Consider the following 17,488-nt stretch of genomic DNA (forward strand, 5'->3'; position numbering starts at 1 on the left):
CCACTCACTTGTTGTGTTGCCTACTTCTTCCTTCATCTTCATCATTCTTTTTCTGTGTCCATCCTCCTCTCTTACTATTTCTCCCATCTTTCTTGTCACTCTTTGTTACTCTTCTTTCATTTTAAGGTGGAGGAATAGAAGAAGGGAAAGACGAGAGGAAGGAGTAGTTGCAAGGAGAGTGGAAAGGTTACAAGAGGATGAGAAAAAGACAGAGTATAAGAGAGAAGTGGAGGAACGATTGGGCAAATATGAATTGGAGCAGATGGGAGACATGGAAGGTGTGTGTAGAATATTTACAGAAGAAATATGTGCAGCATGTGATGTGGTGTGTGGAAAGAAGAGAAGACGGAGGGGGGTGCAAGGAACAGCGTGGTGGACTGAAGAGGTGAAACAGGCTGTGGCACAAAAGAAGAAAGCATACAATGAATGGATGAGAAATAGGGGCGTGGAAGAGGTTTAGAGGCGGAAGAGAGAGTTATATGTAGAAAGAAAGAGAGAGGTGAAAAGATTAGTAAGACAGAGTAAGAAGAGAGTGGATGAGGAATTTGGAAGGAATTTGAGTGTAAAGTGGAGGGACTGTAAGAAAATGTTCTGGAGAGAGGTGAAAAGAGTAAGACAGGGTGGAAGTGAAGTTAGCAGGGGAGTGAAAGATAAAAATGGTAGATTACTAGTGGAGAAGGGAGAAAAAGTGAGCAGATGGAGAGAACACTTTAAGGAATTGTTGAACGTAGAGGATGGAAGTAATGCGAGTATAAGTGGCTGGGGAATGGCTGGGAGAAGGAGGGAGGTGAGAAGACAGGAAGAAATCAGAAGGATAGAAGTTGTGGAAGCAATGAAGAAAGTTAAATCAGGGAAAGCCCCAGGAATTGATGGAGTGTGTGGTGAAATGCTGAAGCATGGGGGAGAGATAGTAGTAGAATGGATGTGGAAGATGTGCAGAATGGCCTGGGAGGAAGGAAGAGTCCCGGAGGATTGGAAGTCAGGTATAATTATTCCCTTGTACAAAGGAAAAGGGGAAAAAGAAGTGTGTGGTAATCATAGGGGCATTTGTCTTCTTAGTATAATAGGAAAAGTGTATAGTAGGATACTTATTGACAGAGTTAGAGAAAGAACAGAGAAATTAGTTGGAGAAGAACAGGGAGGCTTTAGGAAGGGAAGAGGTTGTGTAGATCAGATATTCATTCTTAGATCTTCAGTGGAAAAGATTCTAGAGAAGGGAAAGAAGTTGTATGCGGCTTTCATGGATTTGGAGAAAGCATATGACAGGGTGGATAGACAAGGATTGTGGAAAGTGTTAAGAATATATGGAGTAGATGGGAAGTTGTTGAATGCTGTGAAGAGTATGTACGATGGTGCGAAGGCTACAGTGCGTGTGGATGGTGAACTAAGTGAATTTTTCTCTTTGAAGGTTGGGTTGAAACAGGGATGTGTCATGTCTCCATGGTTGTTCAATCTGTACATGAATGGGGTAATAAAAGAGGTACAAGGTAGGGTAGTGGATGTTGGAGTGGCCCTGGTGAGAGAGGATAGTGTTTGGAAACTCCCTGTACTGTTGTTTGCAGATGATACTGTGTTGTTGAGTGAAGACGAAGGGGAGCTACAAGGCTTGGTGGATGAGTTTGAGAGAGTGTGTAAGAAACGGAATCTAAAGGTGAATGTAGGGAAGAGTAAAGTGATGGTCTTTGAGAGAGGTGAAGTCAGTGAATGTACAGCGAGGTTGGATGGTGAGGAATTGGAAAATGTGAGTACGTTTAAGTACTTGGGTAGTGTGATGAGTAAGGATGGAGGTTTGGAGGGTGAAGTGCTTGAAAGGGTACAGCAGGGAAGAAAGGTTGCTGGTTCTTTGAAAGCAGTGATAAGAAACAGGGAAGTGAGCATGGAAGTGAAAAAGTTACTACATGACAGTATTGTGATACCAACTCTAACGTACGGAAGTGAAGCTTGGACGTTGTTGGAAGGACACAAGTCAAGAGTGAGAGCAGTGGAAATGAGTTATTTAAGAGGAGCCTGTGGAGTCACGTGGAGAGACAGGCTGACGAATGAGGATATAAAGGAGCGTTGTGGTGTTGATGTGGATGTGATAGGAAGCGTTATGAGGAACACACTGAGGTGGTTTGGCCATGTGGAGAGGATGGATGGTGAGAGACTGACGAAGAGAGTGTATGTGAGTGAGGTGGAGGGGGAAAGAGGGAGGGGGAGGCCGAGGATGAGATGGAGGGATGGGGTGGAGAGGTATATGGGAGAGGGGAGTGTGAGTTGGGAGCAGGGCAGTGAAATGGCGGGGGACAGGGCGACTTGGAGGCGATTTGTTTGTGGCCACCCCAAACGGGATTGAGGCGTCTGGCAATAGATAGATAGATAGACATTGAGTGACAAACCTAATGGTTTCCTGTAAGCCAGGAAACCATTTACAGCTCTGGGTGGCAACTATATAACCAACCACACTTGTTACCTACGTGTCGGCAAGTGGGTTGGCGAAGGGCTAGTGTCCCTGTCTGTAAAACAACTAACTCGGAGTCAAACGGCCACCCTTTATGGAATTATGGTGTCTGGTGACAGAGAGATAGATTGTGTTGTTCCAGATGACTGGCTGAATAGTGTGATTGTAAATGTTTATAAGGGGAAGGGTGATGCCCTGGAAACAAGAAATTATAGAGGCATAAAACTTTTGGACCAGATAATGAGGGCAATGGAGAGAGAGTCTAGGAAGGTATGATGAGGGAAACAGTGAATATTGATGAGGTGCAGTTTGGGTTTATTCCAGGCAGAGGGACTGCTAATGCAATATTCATTGTCTGACAACTTCAGGAAACATATTTATGAAAGAAGGAATGGCCTTTGACAGAGTTCCAAGGGAGGTGGTGAAGAGGGCAATGAGAAAGCTTGGGATCAGGGCCTGGATGGTTAGTGGTAATGGCAATGTCTGAAGGTGCTCGAACCCAGGTGAGAGGGAGTGTGACCATGTGTAGTTTGCCACAAGGGTGTGAGAAGTAACTCCATCTTGCTCACTGTTTGTGATAAGTAGATGCATAAGAGATGTGGTATTAGAGGTAGTCTGTGAGATAACGCTGATTTTGTGTGTGCAGTATGTTGGGAAGAGCACTTAGAGCTTTAGAGGGATGAAAGGATTGATCTTGCTGGAGAGTCTCTTGCATGTGTGGAGGAATTTTGCTATTTGGGGGATGTATGTGCTGGAGATGGCACTAGGGTAAGGAGTGACTGGGGGAAGGTCAGGGAGCTGTTGCCTCTCCTGACAATGAGAGGACTTTCCCTGTGCCAAGGGTTCACTGTATGCATCATCTGTTGGGATTGCAGTGCTGTATGGTAGGGAGACATGGACAGTACAGAAAGAGGATATTCCTAGACTCAAACATACAGAAATTATAATTAGATGGATGTGTAGTACATCCTTGAATGACAGGATTGTAAATGGGGAGCTGAGAGGAAGGCTGGGACTTAAATGTATTAATGCTATGATGAGGATGAGTAGACTGAGATGGTCCAGCTATGTTGAGAGGATGGAAGATGACAAATGGGTGCAGAGGGTTAGAGGTGTGAACATAAGGGTAGGGTTGTGAAAGGCAGACCAAAAAAGGATGTGGGATGAGGTTACAGAGGGACCAAAAAGCATGGAAAGTGGCCATTAGGTGGCCAAGACTGATGCATGCAAGAACATTGTACCCTTTATTCCATCCATCATCCAATTCTATGTTGCCCCATGGGGATAGTAGGAGTCCGGGGCTAGGCAAGTTGGTCCTGACATTTAAGATGAGAGTGACCAGCGTCACTCCTCTGTGAGTGGCATTACGTGAGCAATAAACTCCAACCACCCCTTGGATGTACACCTTCGCCAGCTCAATCCGATTGGAGCTCTGTAATTACCCACTAAACCACCACATGCCATAATTTGGTTATATGGTTACTACCCAGCATAGTTAATGGTTTCCTGGTGTACAGGAAACCTTTTGGCTTGTCACTCAGTGTAAAGTCACCCATAGGCAGAAGTAAGAGGAAACAATGAAAGAAAAAAAGAAAGAAGTGGGAGTGTAAAGTCACCTGTAGGCAGGAGGATGAGGAAAGAATGAAGTAAAGAAAGACAGAAGAGGAAAGAAGGAAAGAAGGAAGGAGAAGAGGAAAGGGCAGACACCCAAGAGCAGCACTACATCAAGTGAGTGGATGGTAAGTGCCCCCACCTACCACCAATCTTTTATAAATTAAATTAAACAAAAATTAGTTTGTCATGCTGTTTTCAGTCCGTACATCCCAAACCTGAAAAGCAGAGACTTGATTGTAATCTATATTCTGCACACAGACTTCAACAGAATCAATTACAGACTTCAATGCCACTGTAAAGCCCCCCCAGTAAAACCACATCAGCAGACACATTACCAGTTTTTAAACTCATTTCAACACAAGTTTGGCTATCTACCCATCACCTGTAACCTTCACTAGCATGTGGTGGTTATTCAAGTGCAAGTTAAATATCAAACAAAGGAGACTATGCAACTCAGTCATAACTGATTCTGAAGGTGCAACATTATCACAAAGAATAATTCTTACACTGCAGTTGCAGTAATGCAGTGGTTGCTGTGTAGTAATGATGTGTAAGCTGTAGCTGCAGGATCAGCTGTAAGATCCTTCTCAATAATGCTTCATCCCATTCCCAAACAGCACGTGCCACCATCCCAGGCACCTTGCGTTCGAGCAGTTCTGCAAGTTTGGGATGGCGCTCGAGGAGACTGTCTGCCATCTGTATTTATAAAAAGAGAATACTGTACTTTAGAAGCAGTTGAAGAAGGGAGCCAAATGATGGTGCAACCTTGAATCTGGATGAAAAGTGTACAAACAAAAATAATGCCAGAGCAGTTACAATGTACAATATATTATAAATAAAACTATTAAGTTATTAGTTAATAACTATACATACTGATACTGTTGCTAGCCACTTTCAAAAGTACACGCTAAATACTGATTTTCTTCCCGCTAACATACCAAGGAAAAAAGTCAACATTAATGTAATTTTGTTTGGGGGGGGGGGGAGTTTTATAAATGGGCCACATGTCTACTACATAACATATGGAGACAGTGACAGCTCTTATGCCTTTAGAGGAAAGACCCTTGCATCTTCTTAGGACCACATACATCTCATGAGGAATATTGAGAAAAGCATAAGTACCATATCTGACCTTGTCTCTTATAGCTAAACAATGAAAGCTACAAGGAAAATTAGATACAGCCACTTTGAAAAAGCACTTTACTGCCAGGAGTGTCAGTAATCAGCAGTAGCTCTCTGTCCCTGTATGGCTGAAGCAAGGGGAAAAGAAACTCAGGATATCTGTCTTGACTGAAACATCCTCTGTCATAAGAGAGAGAAGATGGAACACAAAACTGGTCCTTGCAAGCCTTAAATGATGTGCTGCAACCTGTTCTATAGCAGCTAACCCTAATGGATGACGGTGTCATTGTGACACCAGTCAAGGATTCTTGGAGACTCAGTCTGTAAGCAAGAGAGGAATTCTTAAGACAAGACAGTACAACCCAGAGGTCTGATAGAACATTATACCCTCTTGGAAGCCACCCTAGGAGTTCCAGCTTGAGGGAACCCAAGTCTTCAGGTGTTATCCAAATGTTAAGAAGTTGGATGTGAGTTTAAAAGATAAGAAAGACTGGCATCATAACATATTCCCAAGGAGACGGTGAATGGTGGCATGTCGGATGTGTTGCAATTAAGACAAAACTGGCAACCTGCAGGATATAATGCAAGGGACAGTCAAAAGGGCAAACCCTGAATCCAGAGCAATGGTGGAGAGACAAGCATCTAACAGAGAACAACCTGCACCTCCCAAAATGATGAACTGATATCCTGAGACATATGAACACCCATGGATTGTCATCCATTGCCTCTAGTCCAGAACATAACAAAACAAGCAAAATGAGGAGGAATAGAATGCACTTTTATATATGTAAAATGTATAGACTGCAAGCGCATAAAAAGCTTCAAGAACAAAACAGTGCTAGAGAAGGAAAAAGCAGAAGTGCAGTGTGTTTCTAAAGAAGGAAAGACCAGCAAAAATAAAAGGGAAACCAAGACCAAAACAACGACAGCTGACCCGTTCCTAGTACGTGTCTTAGCATTGTCTGTTAAGTTTGTCTCATTATAATTGATGATATTGGCCGGAGGTACTCCACTGACACTGTCTTCCAGATTACGAAAGTACTTTTAAAAACTTCATTTGTGAGACAGCTGCACGTTTCCTGCTTATATTCTGACACATCTGGTGCATCAGAATATTTGAGTGCCTGCTAAGAAACCCATGTGCCCAGTCTTCTGGTAAATTGCACTTAAACTGTTAGACATGACTGTGGTGATGATCCAATTGGTCATTTACAAATTTCCGTAGGTGGAACATATCAAACGAAAGACCAAAATCTCCAAGGGCAGAAATGCTTTGAGCAATAGACTCCTCTTCAAACTGCAGCAGGGATGTCTTCTGTCCTACCCTCCCAGGTTCCTTAGATCTCCCTTACACGACTTGTTGTAATGATGTCCTGGGGATACAAAACTTCTTGGCTGCCTAATGCTGGCTCATTCCATCCCTTACTGCAGAAACAGCCCTTGTCATGGTCTCAGGAGTGTATTGGACCTTGGGGGATGTCACTTTTCTTATAATGATGCACCATTCAGAAACAAACAGAAAGTACATAAGTTAAGCAATGGTCTCAATTACCCAGATATGGTGATCTCAATTACCCCATGTTATATAAACATTAATACAGAGTAAACATTATTGTGGATCATTACCAGATTGGCTGTACACATATATGGGATATAAGGCTACACATCACTTGAATATGGACTGGCTGAGGGATACGGCTTGGCTACAGCTCACCTTAGCATTCACAGTTGAAATTTCCTGTCATATTAATACAAAAACATTATTAGGATTTAGGGGTACTAATGGGATCAGTGGCATAATGTCTATCTATCTATCTATCTATTGCCAGACGCCTCAATCCCGTTTGGGGTGGCCACAAACAAATTGCCTCCAAGTCGCCCTGTCCCCCGCCATTTCACTGCCCTGCTCCCAACTCACACCCCCCTCTCTCATATACCTCTCCACCCCATCCCTCCATCTCATCCTCGGCCTCCCCCTCCCTCTTCCCCCCTCCACCTCACTCACATACACTCTCTTCGTCAGTCTCTCACCATCCATCCTCTCCACATGGCCAAACCACCTCAGTGTGTTCCTCATAACGCTTCCTATCACATCCACATCCACACCACAACGCTCCTTTATATCCTTATTCGTCAGCCTGTCTCTCCACGTGACTCCACAGGCTCCTCTTAAATAACTCATTTCCACTGCTCTCACTCTTGACTTGTGTCCTTCCAACAATGTCCAAGCTTCACATCCGTACGTTAGAGTTGGTATCACAATACTGTCATGTAGTAACTTTTTCACTTCCATGCTCACTTCCCTGTTTCTTATCACTGCTTTCAAGGAACCAGCATAATGTGCTTTACATATATTAATAGTAAACAAAGTAAAAAAAATATCGGTGCACATTTGAAATGGAGAATGAAAGACTGACTAAGAGGGTGTATGTAGGTGAGGTGGAGGGAGGGAGAGGGAGAGGTAGACCGAGGATGAGGTGGAGAGATGGAGTTGAGAGGTATGTGAGGGAGGGGGGGGGTGAGTTGGGGGAGGGTAGTCAAATGGTGGGTGACAGAGCGACTTGGAGGCGTTTTATCTGCGGCCACCCTTTGCGGGATTAGGGCGTCGGGCTATAGATAGATAGACATTTGACCCAAAACAATTTGACGCCACGGACAATGGACTCTACAAATGTTTGATGATGCTTCCCCCTTGTTGTCAAACATGCTTACATAAGTATATCATAAATAAGTTTCATATGACAATTTATGGCTGATATTGTTACTGGATGCATATTCAGATGATAATCAATTAATTTTCCAGGTACAACACAAGCTATATTGATCATTCCGGATATCATCGTACCCCTCCTGCGCAATACTTTACCTTTGTGTATATACCATTCCTACTAACCATACCCACAGCATCGTCTTGTATGTATTCATTCTGCCTTGGAATCATCTTAAGTTATATTGTCTTAAGGTGGTCTCAGTTGCCCCGGGCGGTCTCAATAGTCCCTCTGTACAATTAATAGCTAGGTTTAAAAATGCTAAGTAAACAGAGATATAATAGCCAAACCGGTACATAATGGCCAGCACATTTACACAAGTAAGCTGGACAGTTATACATCAGAACTCTGGCAAATTAGGCAAGATAGCAAGCAAAGAAATATGAAAACAAAGTACAGTAAAATTAAGTGCTGCTTTACTATGCCATATCCCCCCCCCCAAAAAAAAAAAAAAAAAAAAAAAAAAAAAAAAAACAATGGGCGTGTGCAGTCCCATAACTTGAAATCTGTCTTTCAAGAGGGGATAAGCCATTGATAACTTAGAAGAAAGATTATCAGCTCTCATAAGGCATTACAGTATAATTGAGACAAGAAATATTGCACCAGCTACTCAGCTCTTTGAGCCTGGAATGATTCTTTCCATTTCCAATTCTAATGTTTTTGTGGTGTAAGTGGCCCAAAGTCACTTCCTAAGGAACACCAGTATAGAAAGGGAACCAAATTATTTTTTATTTTTTTAATTTGCAACATTGTGTATATTTTTGTAACTGGAACCTAACCCTGTCTGCATGTAATAAACAATAGCTACATATTAATACATTGCATGATTACATGCATTACAGTGGTCTCTGACTTACATAAGACTCCACTGTACTAAGGACTGGACTGTTGTTGTTGATCAACTCCAGTCTGTCTAAATGAGCAGACCCATCAACTGCAAGCAAGCAACTACCCCATGTGCAGTTAATTGATGTTACCTTTCAGCTGCCGATACCGTATCACGGTGAGTCACAGGAAAAAGTGTGAAGGTTTGGCTCCAGGGTGGATGTCACATTTGCCTCCCTTTACCCAGTTGGCAGGGGCACCATATCAGGTTCCACTTCACCCTGTAATTTAGTTATATGGTTACCATCCAGCATTACAGATGGTTTGTCACTTGTTGCAGAGCCACCTGGAGTGGAATGAAGAGTAATAAAAAGTGATAGGATGGACAGGGAGAAGTAGGAACAGAGGAGGAATGAGAAAGAGGAAAGAAGAAGTAGGCAGCACTTCATCAAGGGAGTGGATGATAGGCACCACCACCTTCCACCAACTTAGGACTGAAAAAGTAGAGAAATAGTACAGAGAACTGGATATAAAAGAACATACCTGTCGCTGTCTGTACAGAGAACTACAGAAGGTAGCACGCCATAGGGTGAGAGCTGGACCAAGCTCTCCTAGGTGTTCTGCCACATTATTTACAAAACTGAGAATCTGGAAAACAGTACAAATGTAAACCTTTTTGAAAAGTTATATAAATATCTGTAAGCAAATTATCATCAGTAATTTTGTTTTATGGTTTGATTAGTGTAGTTTAAACCCTTCACTACTGAGACATATTTTTACTCTATTCTTGCCATTGCCAAATAATTTCATTTGAATCTGGAAAGACTTTTCAAGCTGGAGAAGTTAATTATACCCTTTATTAACCCTTTTCACAACTTGAAGTCCTTACTTATCTATATAAAATTGTTTTACCATTGAAAAAAAAAAAAAAAAAAAAAAAAAAAGTTACTGGGTGCCTGAGGTTAAACTATATGCCATTCTAAGTACTGTTTGAAGCTTAGAGTATCACATTTAACACTGCTTGGCCTAAAACTGTCCATTCATGGATAAGAGTAGATAGTACATCATCATCAACATCCTAACCCAAATTCCCACATAAAGAATGGTGTGGGCCTGACAATAAATCAGTCAGTCAATCAAAAAACATTGTGAAAGTTATGAAAATGATCAATACTGAACACAGTGAAATGGATCATGCAGTCATTTTACACATTGTTCTAGACTTTGAAATCATCACTCCACATTCTGTCTTTATCTGTCTATAGCCAGGCACCATAATCCCTTAATGAGTGGCTGTTTGACTGTTTTACGGGGAGGGGGGCACTAACCCTCCACCAACCCACTTGCTGACATGTAGGGAACACGTATAGGTTACCACCTAGTGTTGTAAATGGTTTCCTGGCTTACAGGAAACCAATAGGCTTGTCACTCAGTGTAAAGCCAACTGAAAAGGAAAGAAGAGTAATAAAAAGGTGGCATGAAAGAGGGAGAAATAGTAAGAGAGGAGGGCAGGCACAGAAAAAGAAGAATAAAGATGAAGAAAAAAGTAGGCAGCACTACATCAAGTGAATGGATGATGGTCGTCACCACCTACCACTCCACTTTACAAGCAAGAATTATCTACACATTCTCTCTCTCTCTCTCTTTCTCTCTCTCTCTCTTTCCAATGTACTTAAGAGATACCTGTGGTACAGAATACCTGTAATTCAGTTTGGTGCAGTTCATGTTTCATCATGTGCAGCTGTATATATACCGGTAATTCATTCTGTTGTTAATCTTTGGCTCTTTAACTTTCATTACTCCCAATCTCACTTATCATTTATCATATCCATCTATCTTCTGTTTAGCTTTCCATGCCTTCTTCCATCTCTGTACTTACTAAAACTGCTGTTGATGCTTTGTTCAAATGCCTGGATAACTAATAAAACATAATAAGTTACCAGCTGCTCATATTCCTCTTGGCCTGCACTAATGAGGTGGTAGATGATGAAGTTGGTTGTGTCACGAACTTTCTTGTGAGATTCCAGTTGTTGATGGTAGAGCAAGCTTAATTCAGCCAACCCTGCCTCCACTTGTCCAGCATAACACAATGAACTGTGGAATTGTTCTATGAAATTAAATTTCTCTCAGCCAGCTGATGAACAACATACAATACACAGCTAGACAGACACTCAGTAGAACACATACTTGTACCTTCCACAACACTGATTATTTCATACAGTATTTCCTTACTGAAATTACACCTGTGTCCTTGTGCTTTGGCATACTTTCACTAACATCAAGAATTGGGCTAGCTAGTCTTTCCATGATTTTGTATAGCATGCAATGCAAAGATTTTGGTCTATTCAATTTGGTATGATGCTTGACTACTGGGTTGATTTCCATGGCTTGAGTACTGTACTCTTATGATGACTGCTTTCTTTCATATATCAAGAATTTGGTTGTTTATCCAGGAAAAGTCTAAGCCTCTGGTATGTAGCTAATGGTATTTATGACAGTAGAGCCGTGGTATTGTAAATGGAAATTAACATTCACTGAAAGCATATTTAAACCATACTGTGTTCTGAGCATAACAACACCTAACCCTAAGAGGACATTTTCCAAGAAAATACCAGTAACAGTAGGTGGATTCTAATTATAGCAATGCTTACCTTGCAAGATAATAATTGAAGCACAAATTCTCCTTGTACTGTTTAGGATATAGTAAGTGTGTCAGCTCCTTCAGCATTTGAACAACTTCAGTATGGTTTGATCTGCTCGCCCAAGCACATGTGCGACGCAAGGAGCCAAATGATGGTGCAACCTTCAGTCTGGATGAAAAGTGTACAACAAAAATAATACCAAAGCAGTTACAATGTACAATATACCGTAAATAAAACTATTAGTTATTAGTTAATCAATGTACATACCGATGCTATTGCTAGTCAGTTTTCAAAGTACACCTTAAATACTATTTTTTTTTCTAGCCTACCAAGGAAAAAAGAAAGTCAGCATTAACATAATGCTGTTTAGATTTATTTAAAAAAAAAAAAAAAAAAAAAATATACAGATGGGATGTCCACTACATAACGTAGGGAGGCAGTGACAGCTCTTATACCTTTCGAGGAAAGACCCTTGCATCTCCTTAGGACCACATCTCACAAGGAATACTGAGAAAAGCATATGCACCAAACTTGACCTTGTCTCTCGCAGCTACAGGGAAAATTGAATACCATACAGCTATCTTGAAAATACAAATGATATGTAATTTATGTCCTTCATTAGTTAGATTCTGCCACGAGCAAGACTTTAGTGATGGCTACAGGTAGCTGAAAAAAATAAGGTGGCGATTTTTGCCTCTCTACATGTACTCTGATCATTTACTCGTACAGTAATCCCTCGATTAGCCGACGCAATAGAGCCAAAGGCATGTCTACTGTAGGTATTGGTTTCATCCGGATAATGGACTTCTCCCCTGGTTCCCTTTCGTATATAACCTAACTTTGAAGGCCAGTTTTAGGCCACAACAGTACATCGTACAACACTTGCTCCTGTTGTTTAACACTACTCTGTCTGGTCAAGCAGACCTAAGAATGCAGTGGACACATGCAAAACAATATTAAAATAGAATAAAATCATGGTACAGTACAGTAAGCTAGAATAAAATCAGCATCAACACTCGTAATTCAACCATCCTGCATCAATCTCACCCGAGATCTCCTGTTTCCAAATAATTAGCACTACCCTCTTCCTTTTCCTTGGTGGAAGGGCCATCATCGCACACCCTAGGAAGAGGCATGCAAAGAATAGCAAGGCCTGAAGCAGGCAGGGGACAGCCACAAAAAGCACCAAGTGCAACGCTATAACTGTTGTCCGAGTGGAGCTGTTTACTACACAATCACTGTGTGGGAACTGAGACCAAGCAAAGCGGTTTCTAGCGGACGCTGGGTAAACCACTCAGCCAGACATGGTGGCGCCGCCTGGCTATTCCCACCTGGCAGGCGTGAAAATGTTCGCAGGGCCATAATTTTCATCCGGACACAAGCATTTTGTCTGGGTGTTATGGAAAAATGTATAAATAATAATTTCCAACAGCCAGATCACAGCATCTGGGTAATGAATTGTTTGGGTAATGGTCATCCAGACAATAGAGGGATTGCTGTATTTACCTTCTAACATAAGTAGCCTAAGCAGGAACTTCACTGAATAAGAAGAGAATAAAGACATCACTGTATGCTGGTTTGCATATGTTTCAGATTTAAGGTGACAAATCACTTGGAGAGAACACAGAAATATCTTTGGTTAGCAATGTGTGAAGAATAGTGAAGGAAAGGTAGTGGTGGACAGTTAGATGTTAAAGATGCTTGGAGAGAGCATTATAACCAGCTGCTGAAGGAGGAGTTTGACTGGAACAGGGAAGGTTTAGAGTCAGCAGATCCAGTGTTTGGCCCTTGGCATTTGATTGATGCTGCTACTGTGAGGAAGGCAACTGGCAAGATGCAACTGAGGAAGGTGGCAGGTTTGTCTGCGTTGACTGCTGAAACGTTGAAGGTCTTGAGTTATGGGAGTGGACATAGTTACTGATTTGACAACTTCAGTTATATAAAAGTGTGTTGTCCCAAATGACTGGCTGAGCAGTGTGACTGTAAATGTGTATAAAGGGAAAGTTGATGCTCTGGAAAGAGGAAATTATAGAGACATAAAACTTTTGGACCATATAATGAAGGTTATGGAGAGAAACCTAGAAGTTATGATAAAGGAAAGAGTGAATACTGATGAGATGCAGTTTGGGTTTATGCCAGGCAGAGGGACAACTGATGCCTAATTACAGTACTTGTCCGACAACTTCAAGAAAAATATATAAGAAAGAAAAGGGAGCTTTACTTTTTGTTGATTTGGAAAAGGTCTTTGACAGACCCTAGGGTGATGGTGAAGTTGGCAATGAGAAAGCCTGGAATTAAGGAGTGGCTGGTTAGAGTGGTTATGATTATGTATGTGGGTACTGGCAACTAGGTGAGAGTGAATGGAGGTTTTGAGTGACAAATTTTCTGATAATGTTAGTGTGCATCAGGGGTCAATCTTGAGGCACTTACTGTTTATCATGGTGCTTGAAGCTCTTTCATTTGACTTCAGAAATTGACTCCTATGGGAGATGATGCATGCTGATGATTTGCTGTTGACTGCAGGAATGAAAGGGAGGTGGAGGAAAGATTTGGGAAATGGAGAGATGGAATGGTGCACATGGAATTGAAAGTAAATGCAGATAAAACAAAAGTGATGATATCTAGGACTGATGATGGTAGTCAAAGCAGAGGGAGTGTGACCATGTGCAGTTTGCCACAAGGGTGTGGGAATTAACTCAATCTTGTGCAGTGTTTGTGGTAAGTGGGTGCATAAGAGATGTAGTGGTATTAGAGGTAGACTGTGAAATAATGCTGAGTTCATGTGTGGTGTGTCGAGGAGAGCACGTAGAGATTGTCAGGCATGAAAAGACTGATCTTGCTGGAGTTCCTTGAGTGTGTGGAGGAGTTTTGTTATTTGGAGAACAAATTATGTGCTGAAGGTGGGGCAGGAGCTATCTTTGTGGATAGGCCAAGAAGTGGTTGGAGGAAGTTCAGGGACCTATAGCCTTTCTAAACACTGAGAGGGCTTTACCTTCATGCTAAGGGATCTTTGTGTGCAGCATGTGTTAGGAGTGTAATGCTGTATGGTACTGAGACCTAGGCAGCAAAGGAAGAGGATATTCATAGGCTCAAATGTAAACAGCAATAACAGTGATAAATGGATGTTTAGTGCATCCCGGAATGTGAAGCCTGGGGATCTAGGATTGCGATTGAGAAGTTGAGAGTAAGTATGGGACTGAAACGTATTGGTGCTCTGATGAGGAGGGGTAGATTCAGATGGTCTGAGAATGCTGAGAGGATGGACGACGACAATTGCATGCGGAAGATGAGAAATGTGAATGTCAAGGGTAGGGTTGTGAGAGAGACCAAAGAAGACCTGGGATGAGGTCATAGTGTGTGACCTCAGGGATAAGGGACTGAACAGAGAAGCTGCCAGAGATCAAGCAGCAAGGTGAGTTGCCATTAGGTGACCAAGGCCAACACATGCAAGCATGTTGGAGCCTTCATAAACAATACAGAACAATATGACAAAAATCTATGGAAACATCTTACTTTGCTTTTCACATTCAAGAGGATTTTGCAAACAATGTTTCATGTGTAAACTGGCAGAAAATATTAAACACTAATGACATATATTAACATGGGAAATCACTACTTATCTAACTAAACACTGTTTGATAACAACAGGAATGAAATGGTTCTCTCTCACATGAAAAGGTTAGTGAAGGTTGTCAGTATTTTCTTTCTTAAATGAAGCCACTTTGTAGCAAGCTGAATAAAATTATCTGACAGTATTGGGAAAGAGTGATTAACTAAGATTTTTCATGTCCTCCATCCATCCATTGCCAGACGCCATGTATCCCAAACAAGGTGGTCAAGGGCTTAGAGTTAATTGTTTTACAGGGAGGGGCACAAATCCTCCACCAACCCCACTTGACACGTAGGGATGCCAACAGCATCTGGTGTTGCATAATGCAACATTTGCATGCACATCCTGATTTTGTTATACATGCATCTTACTGGGAGCAGACGTGTGTGCTGATTGGTGGTGTGGTACCCTAAATTGCTTTACCCAGAATCAGTTCAAAGGAGATGCAGCACTGTATATCAGGCAATAGATGTGAGATTGAAATAGTACTTTCTGTGAGTTACAGCCTTATAGCACGAATCTGAAAAATGTGCATCCTAATTGGTTTTACTGTTTACACCATACCAATCAGGACACCCCCCCCCCTTCCCATTCCCATGAATCGTGGCAGGTCCTTAAATCCTCTTGCAGACAGTAGTTTCACACCTCCCCAATCCACTTGAATTGAAAACAAGCAAATTGAGTCCAAAAAACATGCCCAGATTGAGGTTCTCCCAAAACCATTATTCTTAGCTTCGAAATACCTGAAAGTTCTGGTTTTCTGAGGATCCCAAAATCCAATGCCCATGCTATGAGAACTTATTTTTTTCCATATTTGAGAATATAGCAGAATAGTTAAGGTTCATTTTGAGCCTAAACTGAGTTTTCAAACTTGTTTTTCTTTGTGGATAGTTTGTTTTACCAAAAATGCAAGCTAGTTGGAAAGCCATGTCCAACTTGGTGATTGTACCCTAATACTGACAACATTCTTGTCTTCACAATGAAAGCCTCATGTACTCTTTAATACATTAGTAGTAATTTATATAAACTACAACTAGCTACAAACTACTTGGTCCTCTCACCTTAAACTACTCTCAAGTTCATGCTGATCTTTTTCTAAATATTGCACATTATACAATATTTCACATAATAAAGATTCTGTTCTCTCACTCAGCTGTATTTGGCTATGGTACTGAGCTTCCTCTTCATAGTTCTTGCTTGATGCATTATATACAGTACCTTCCATCACTTGATTTGGTTTGTTTTCAGACTTGAAATCTTGTAGTGAAGAAGCTGTTTTGTCTTTGGTTTCACTGCATAGTACTGACGTCTCCATGGATCTTTTGGGACTGGATTCAGTACACACCTTATTATTCCTCTCCTCTTTAACATTACTAACTCCATTTCTGTTTGAGATATGTTGAGAAATATTTGAGCCCTTGGCTTTCTCCTTGTTTTTCCAAACTCGATGTATTCTAAATACAAATGAATCCAATTTATCGGCTTGTTTTACAGCATCTACTCCATCATCTTTACTTCTTGCTGATTTACTATTTATATACTTGACACAGAGACTGGGATGTGAGATAGCACAAAACAACACAACACGACTCGGATGGCACTGCATCCTCAACATTCTGCTCAGGTGCATAGGCTATCGGGCAAATTAGTTTAAGCCAGCCAGTTAAGTAGACTACAGTTTGTTCCACCTTTTTCGCTGTTGCCAAAAAATGGAATATGTTGGCAAACGTTCACAGGTTCAAATCAAACGTTCGTTGTGTTGACTGAAGGATATTGTCAGGCACTGGGCCACTGCATGTCTGGAATGAAGAGTTGCAGTAAAATTCAGGTAATTCCGACGATGATTTCAGTGTGTTATATACCATGACACTGCATCTTCAAATTAAGGGTGTCTATGACATTTCCGTCGCAAGTGACAGCCAAATGACAAAAAATTCTGTGGTATCTAGAGTATCTCCGACTCCAGAAAAACTGAGGAAGGAGGGCGAAACAGTGGGCTGCATTATCAACTAATTCACAGCATGTTAAGCATCTGGAAAAAAAAAAAAAAAAAACAGGCCGCCTTGATTTGAGGGGGAGGGGATGGAACCACCGAGCCAACAGCGGAGCGAAATTACGTCACTTGTTTACTTAACTGTTTTACTACAAACAGCCCGGAGAAACGGACTGAATTATGGAATACAAAACCCAATTGAGCCCAAATTAAAGTTGTGTGTGTGTGTGTGTGTATATATATATATATATATATATATATGTATATATATCTTGAGAGCTTATAATTTGCGTGATACTTTTTTTTTTTGGAGGGGGGGGGGGAGTGTAAGGAGAATGTGATCACGTCACCAACACCTTGGCCAGCACACATAAGCAGCTATAGTGGGTCGTTGATGATTAATAAACCATTCATGTGTACCATAATTATACGCAACACACCAGCAATCACACAGCAACAACTATACGAGGGGTG

General features: G+C 41.5%; 1 protein-coding gene across 3 annotated transcripts in view; it reads right to left on the bottom strand.

The window, feature by feature from the left end:
- Positions 1-17,016, bottom strand: part of LOC145411689 (uncharacterized) — a 39,661-nt gene extending 22,645 nt beyond the window's left edge. Inside the window, exons 1-5 of one of the 3 annotated variants that reach the window (XM_080281700.1) lie at positions 16,083-17,016; positions 11,421-11,579; positions 10,710-10,863; positions 9,313-9,417; positions 4,561-4,750 (exon numbers count right to left, since the gene is read on the bottom strand). In XM_080281700.1, coding sequence (XP_080137826.1) covers positions 4,561-4,750; positions 9,313-9,417; positions 10,710-10,863; positions 11,421-11,579; positions 16,083-16,651 — 1,177 coding nt within the window. In that variant the 5' untranslated portion in view covers positions 16,652-17,016. The remainder of the gene's footprint in view (positions 1-4,560; positions 4,751-9,312; positions 9,418-10,709; positions 10,864-11,420; positions 11,580-16,082) is intronic. The other 2 variants (XM_080281702.1, XM_080281701.1) reach the window with 2 other exon arrangements.
- Positions 17,017-17,488: the final 472 nt, after the last annotated feature.

Source organism: Coenobita brevimanus, chromosome 90, assembly GCF_032717465.1.
Source record: "Coenobita brevimanus isolate Jiangsu-jjx chromosome 90, ASM3271746v2, whole genome shotgun sequence".
NCBI lineage: Eukaryota > Metazoa > Arthropoda > Malacostraca > Decapoda > Coenobitidae > Coenobita > Coenobita brevimanus.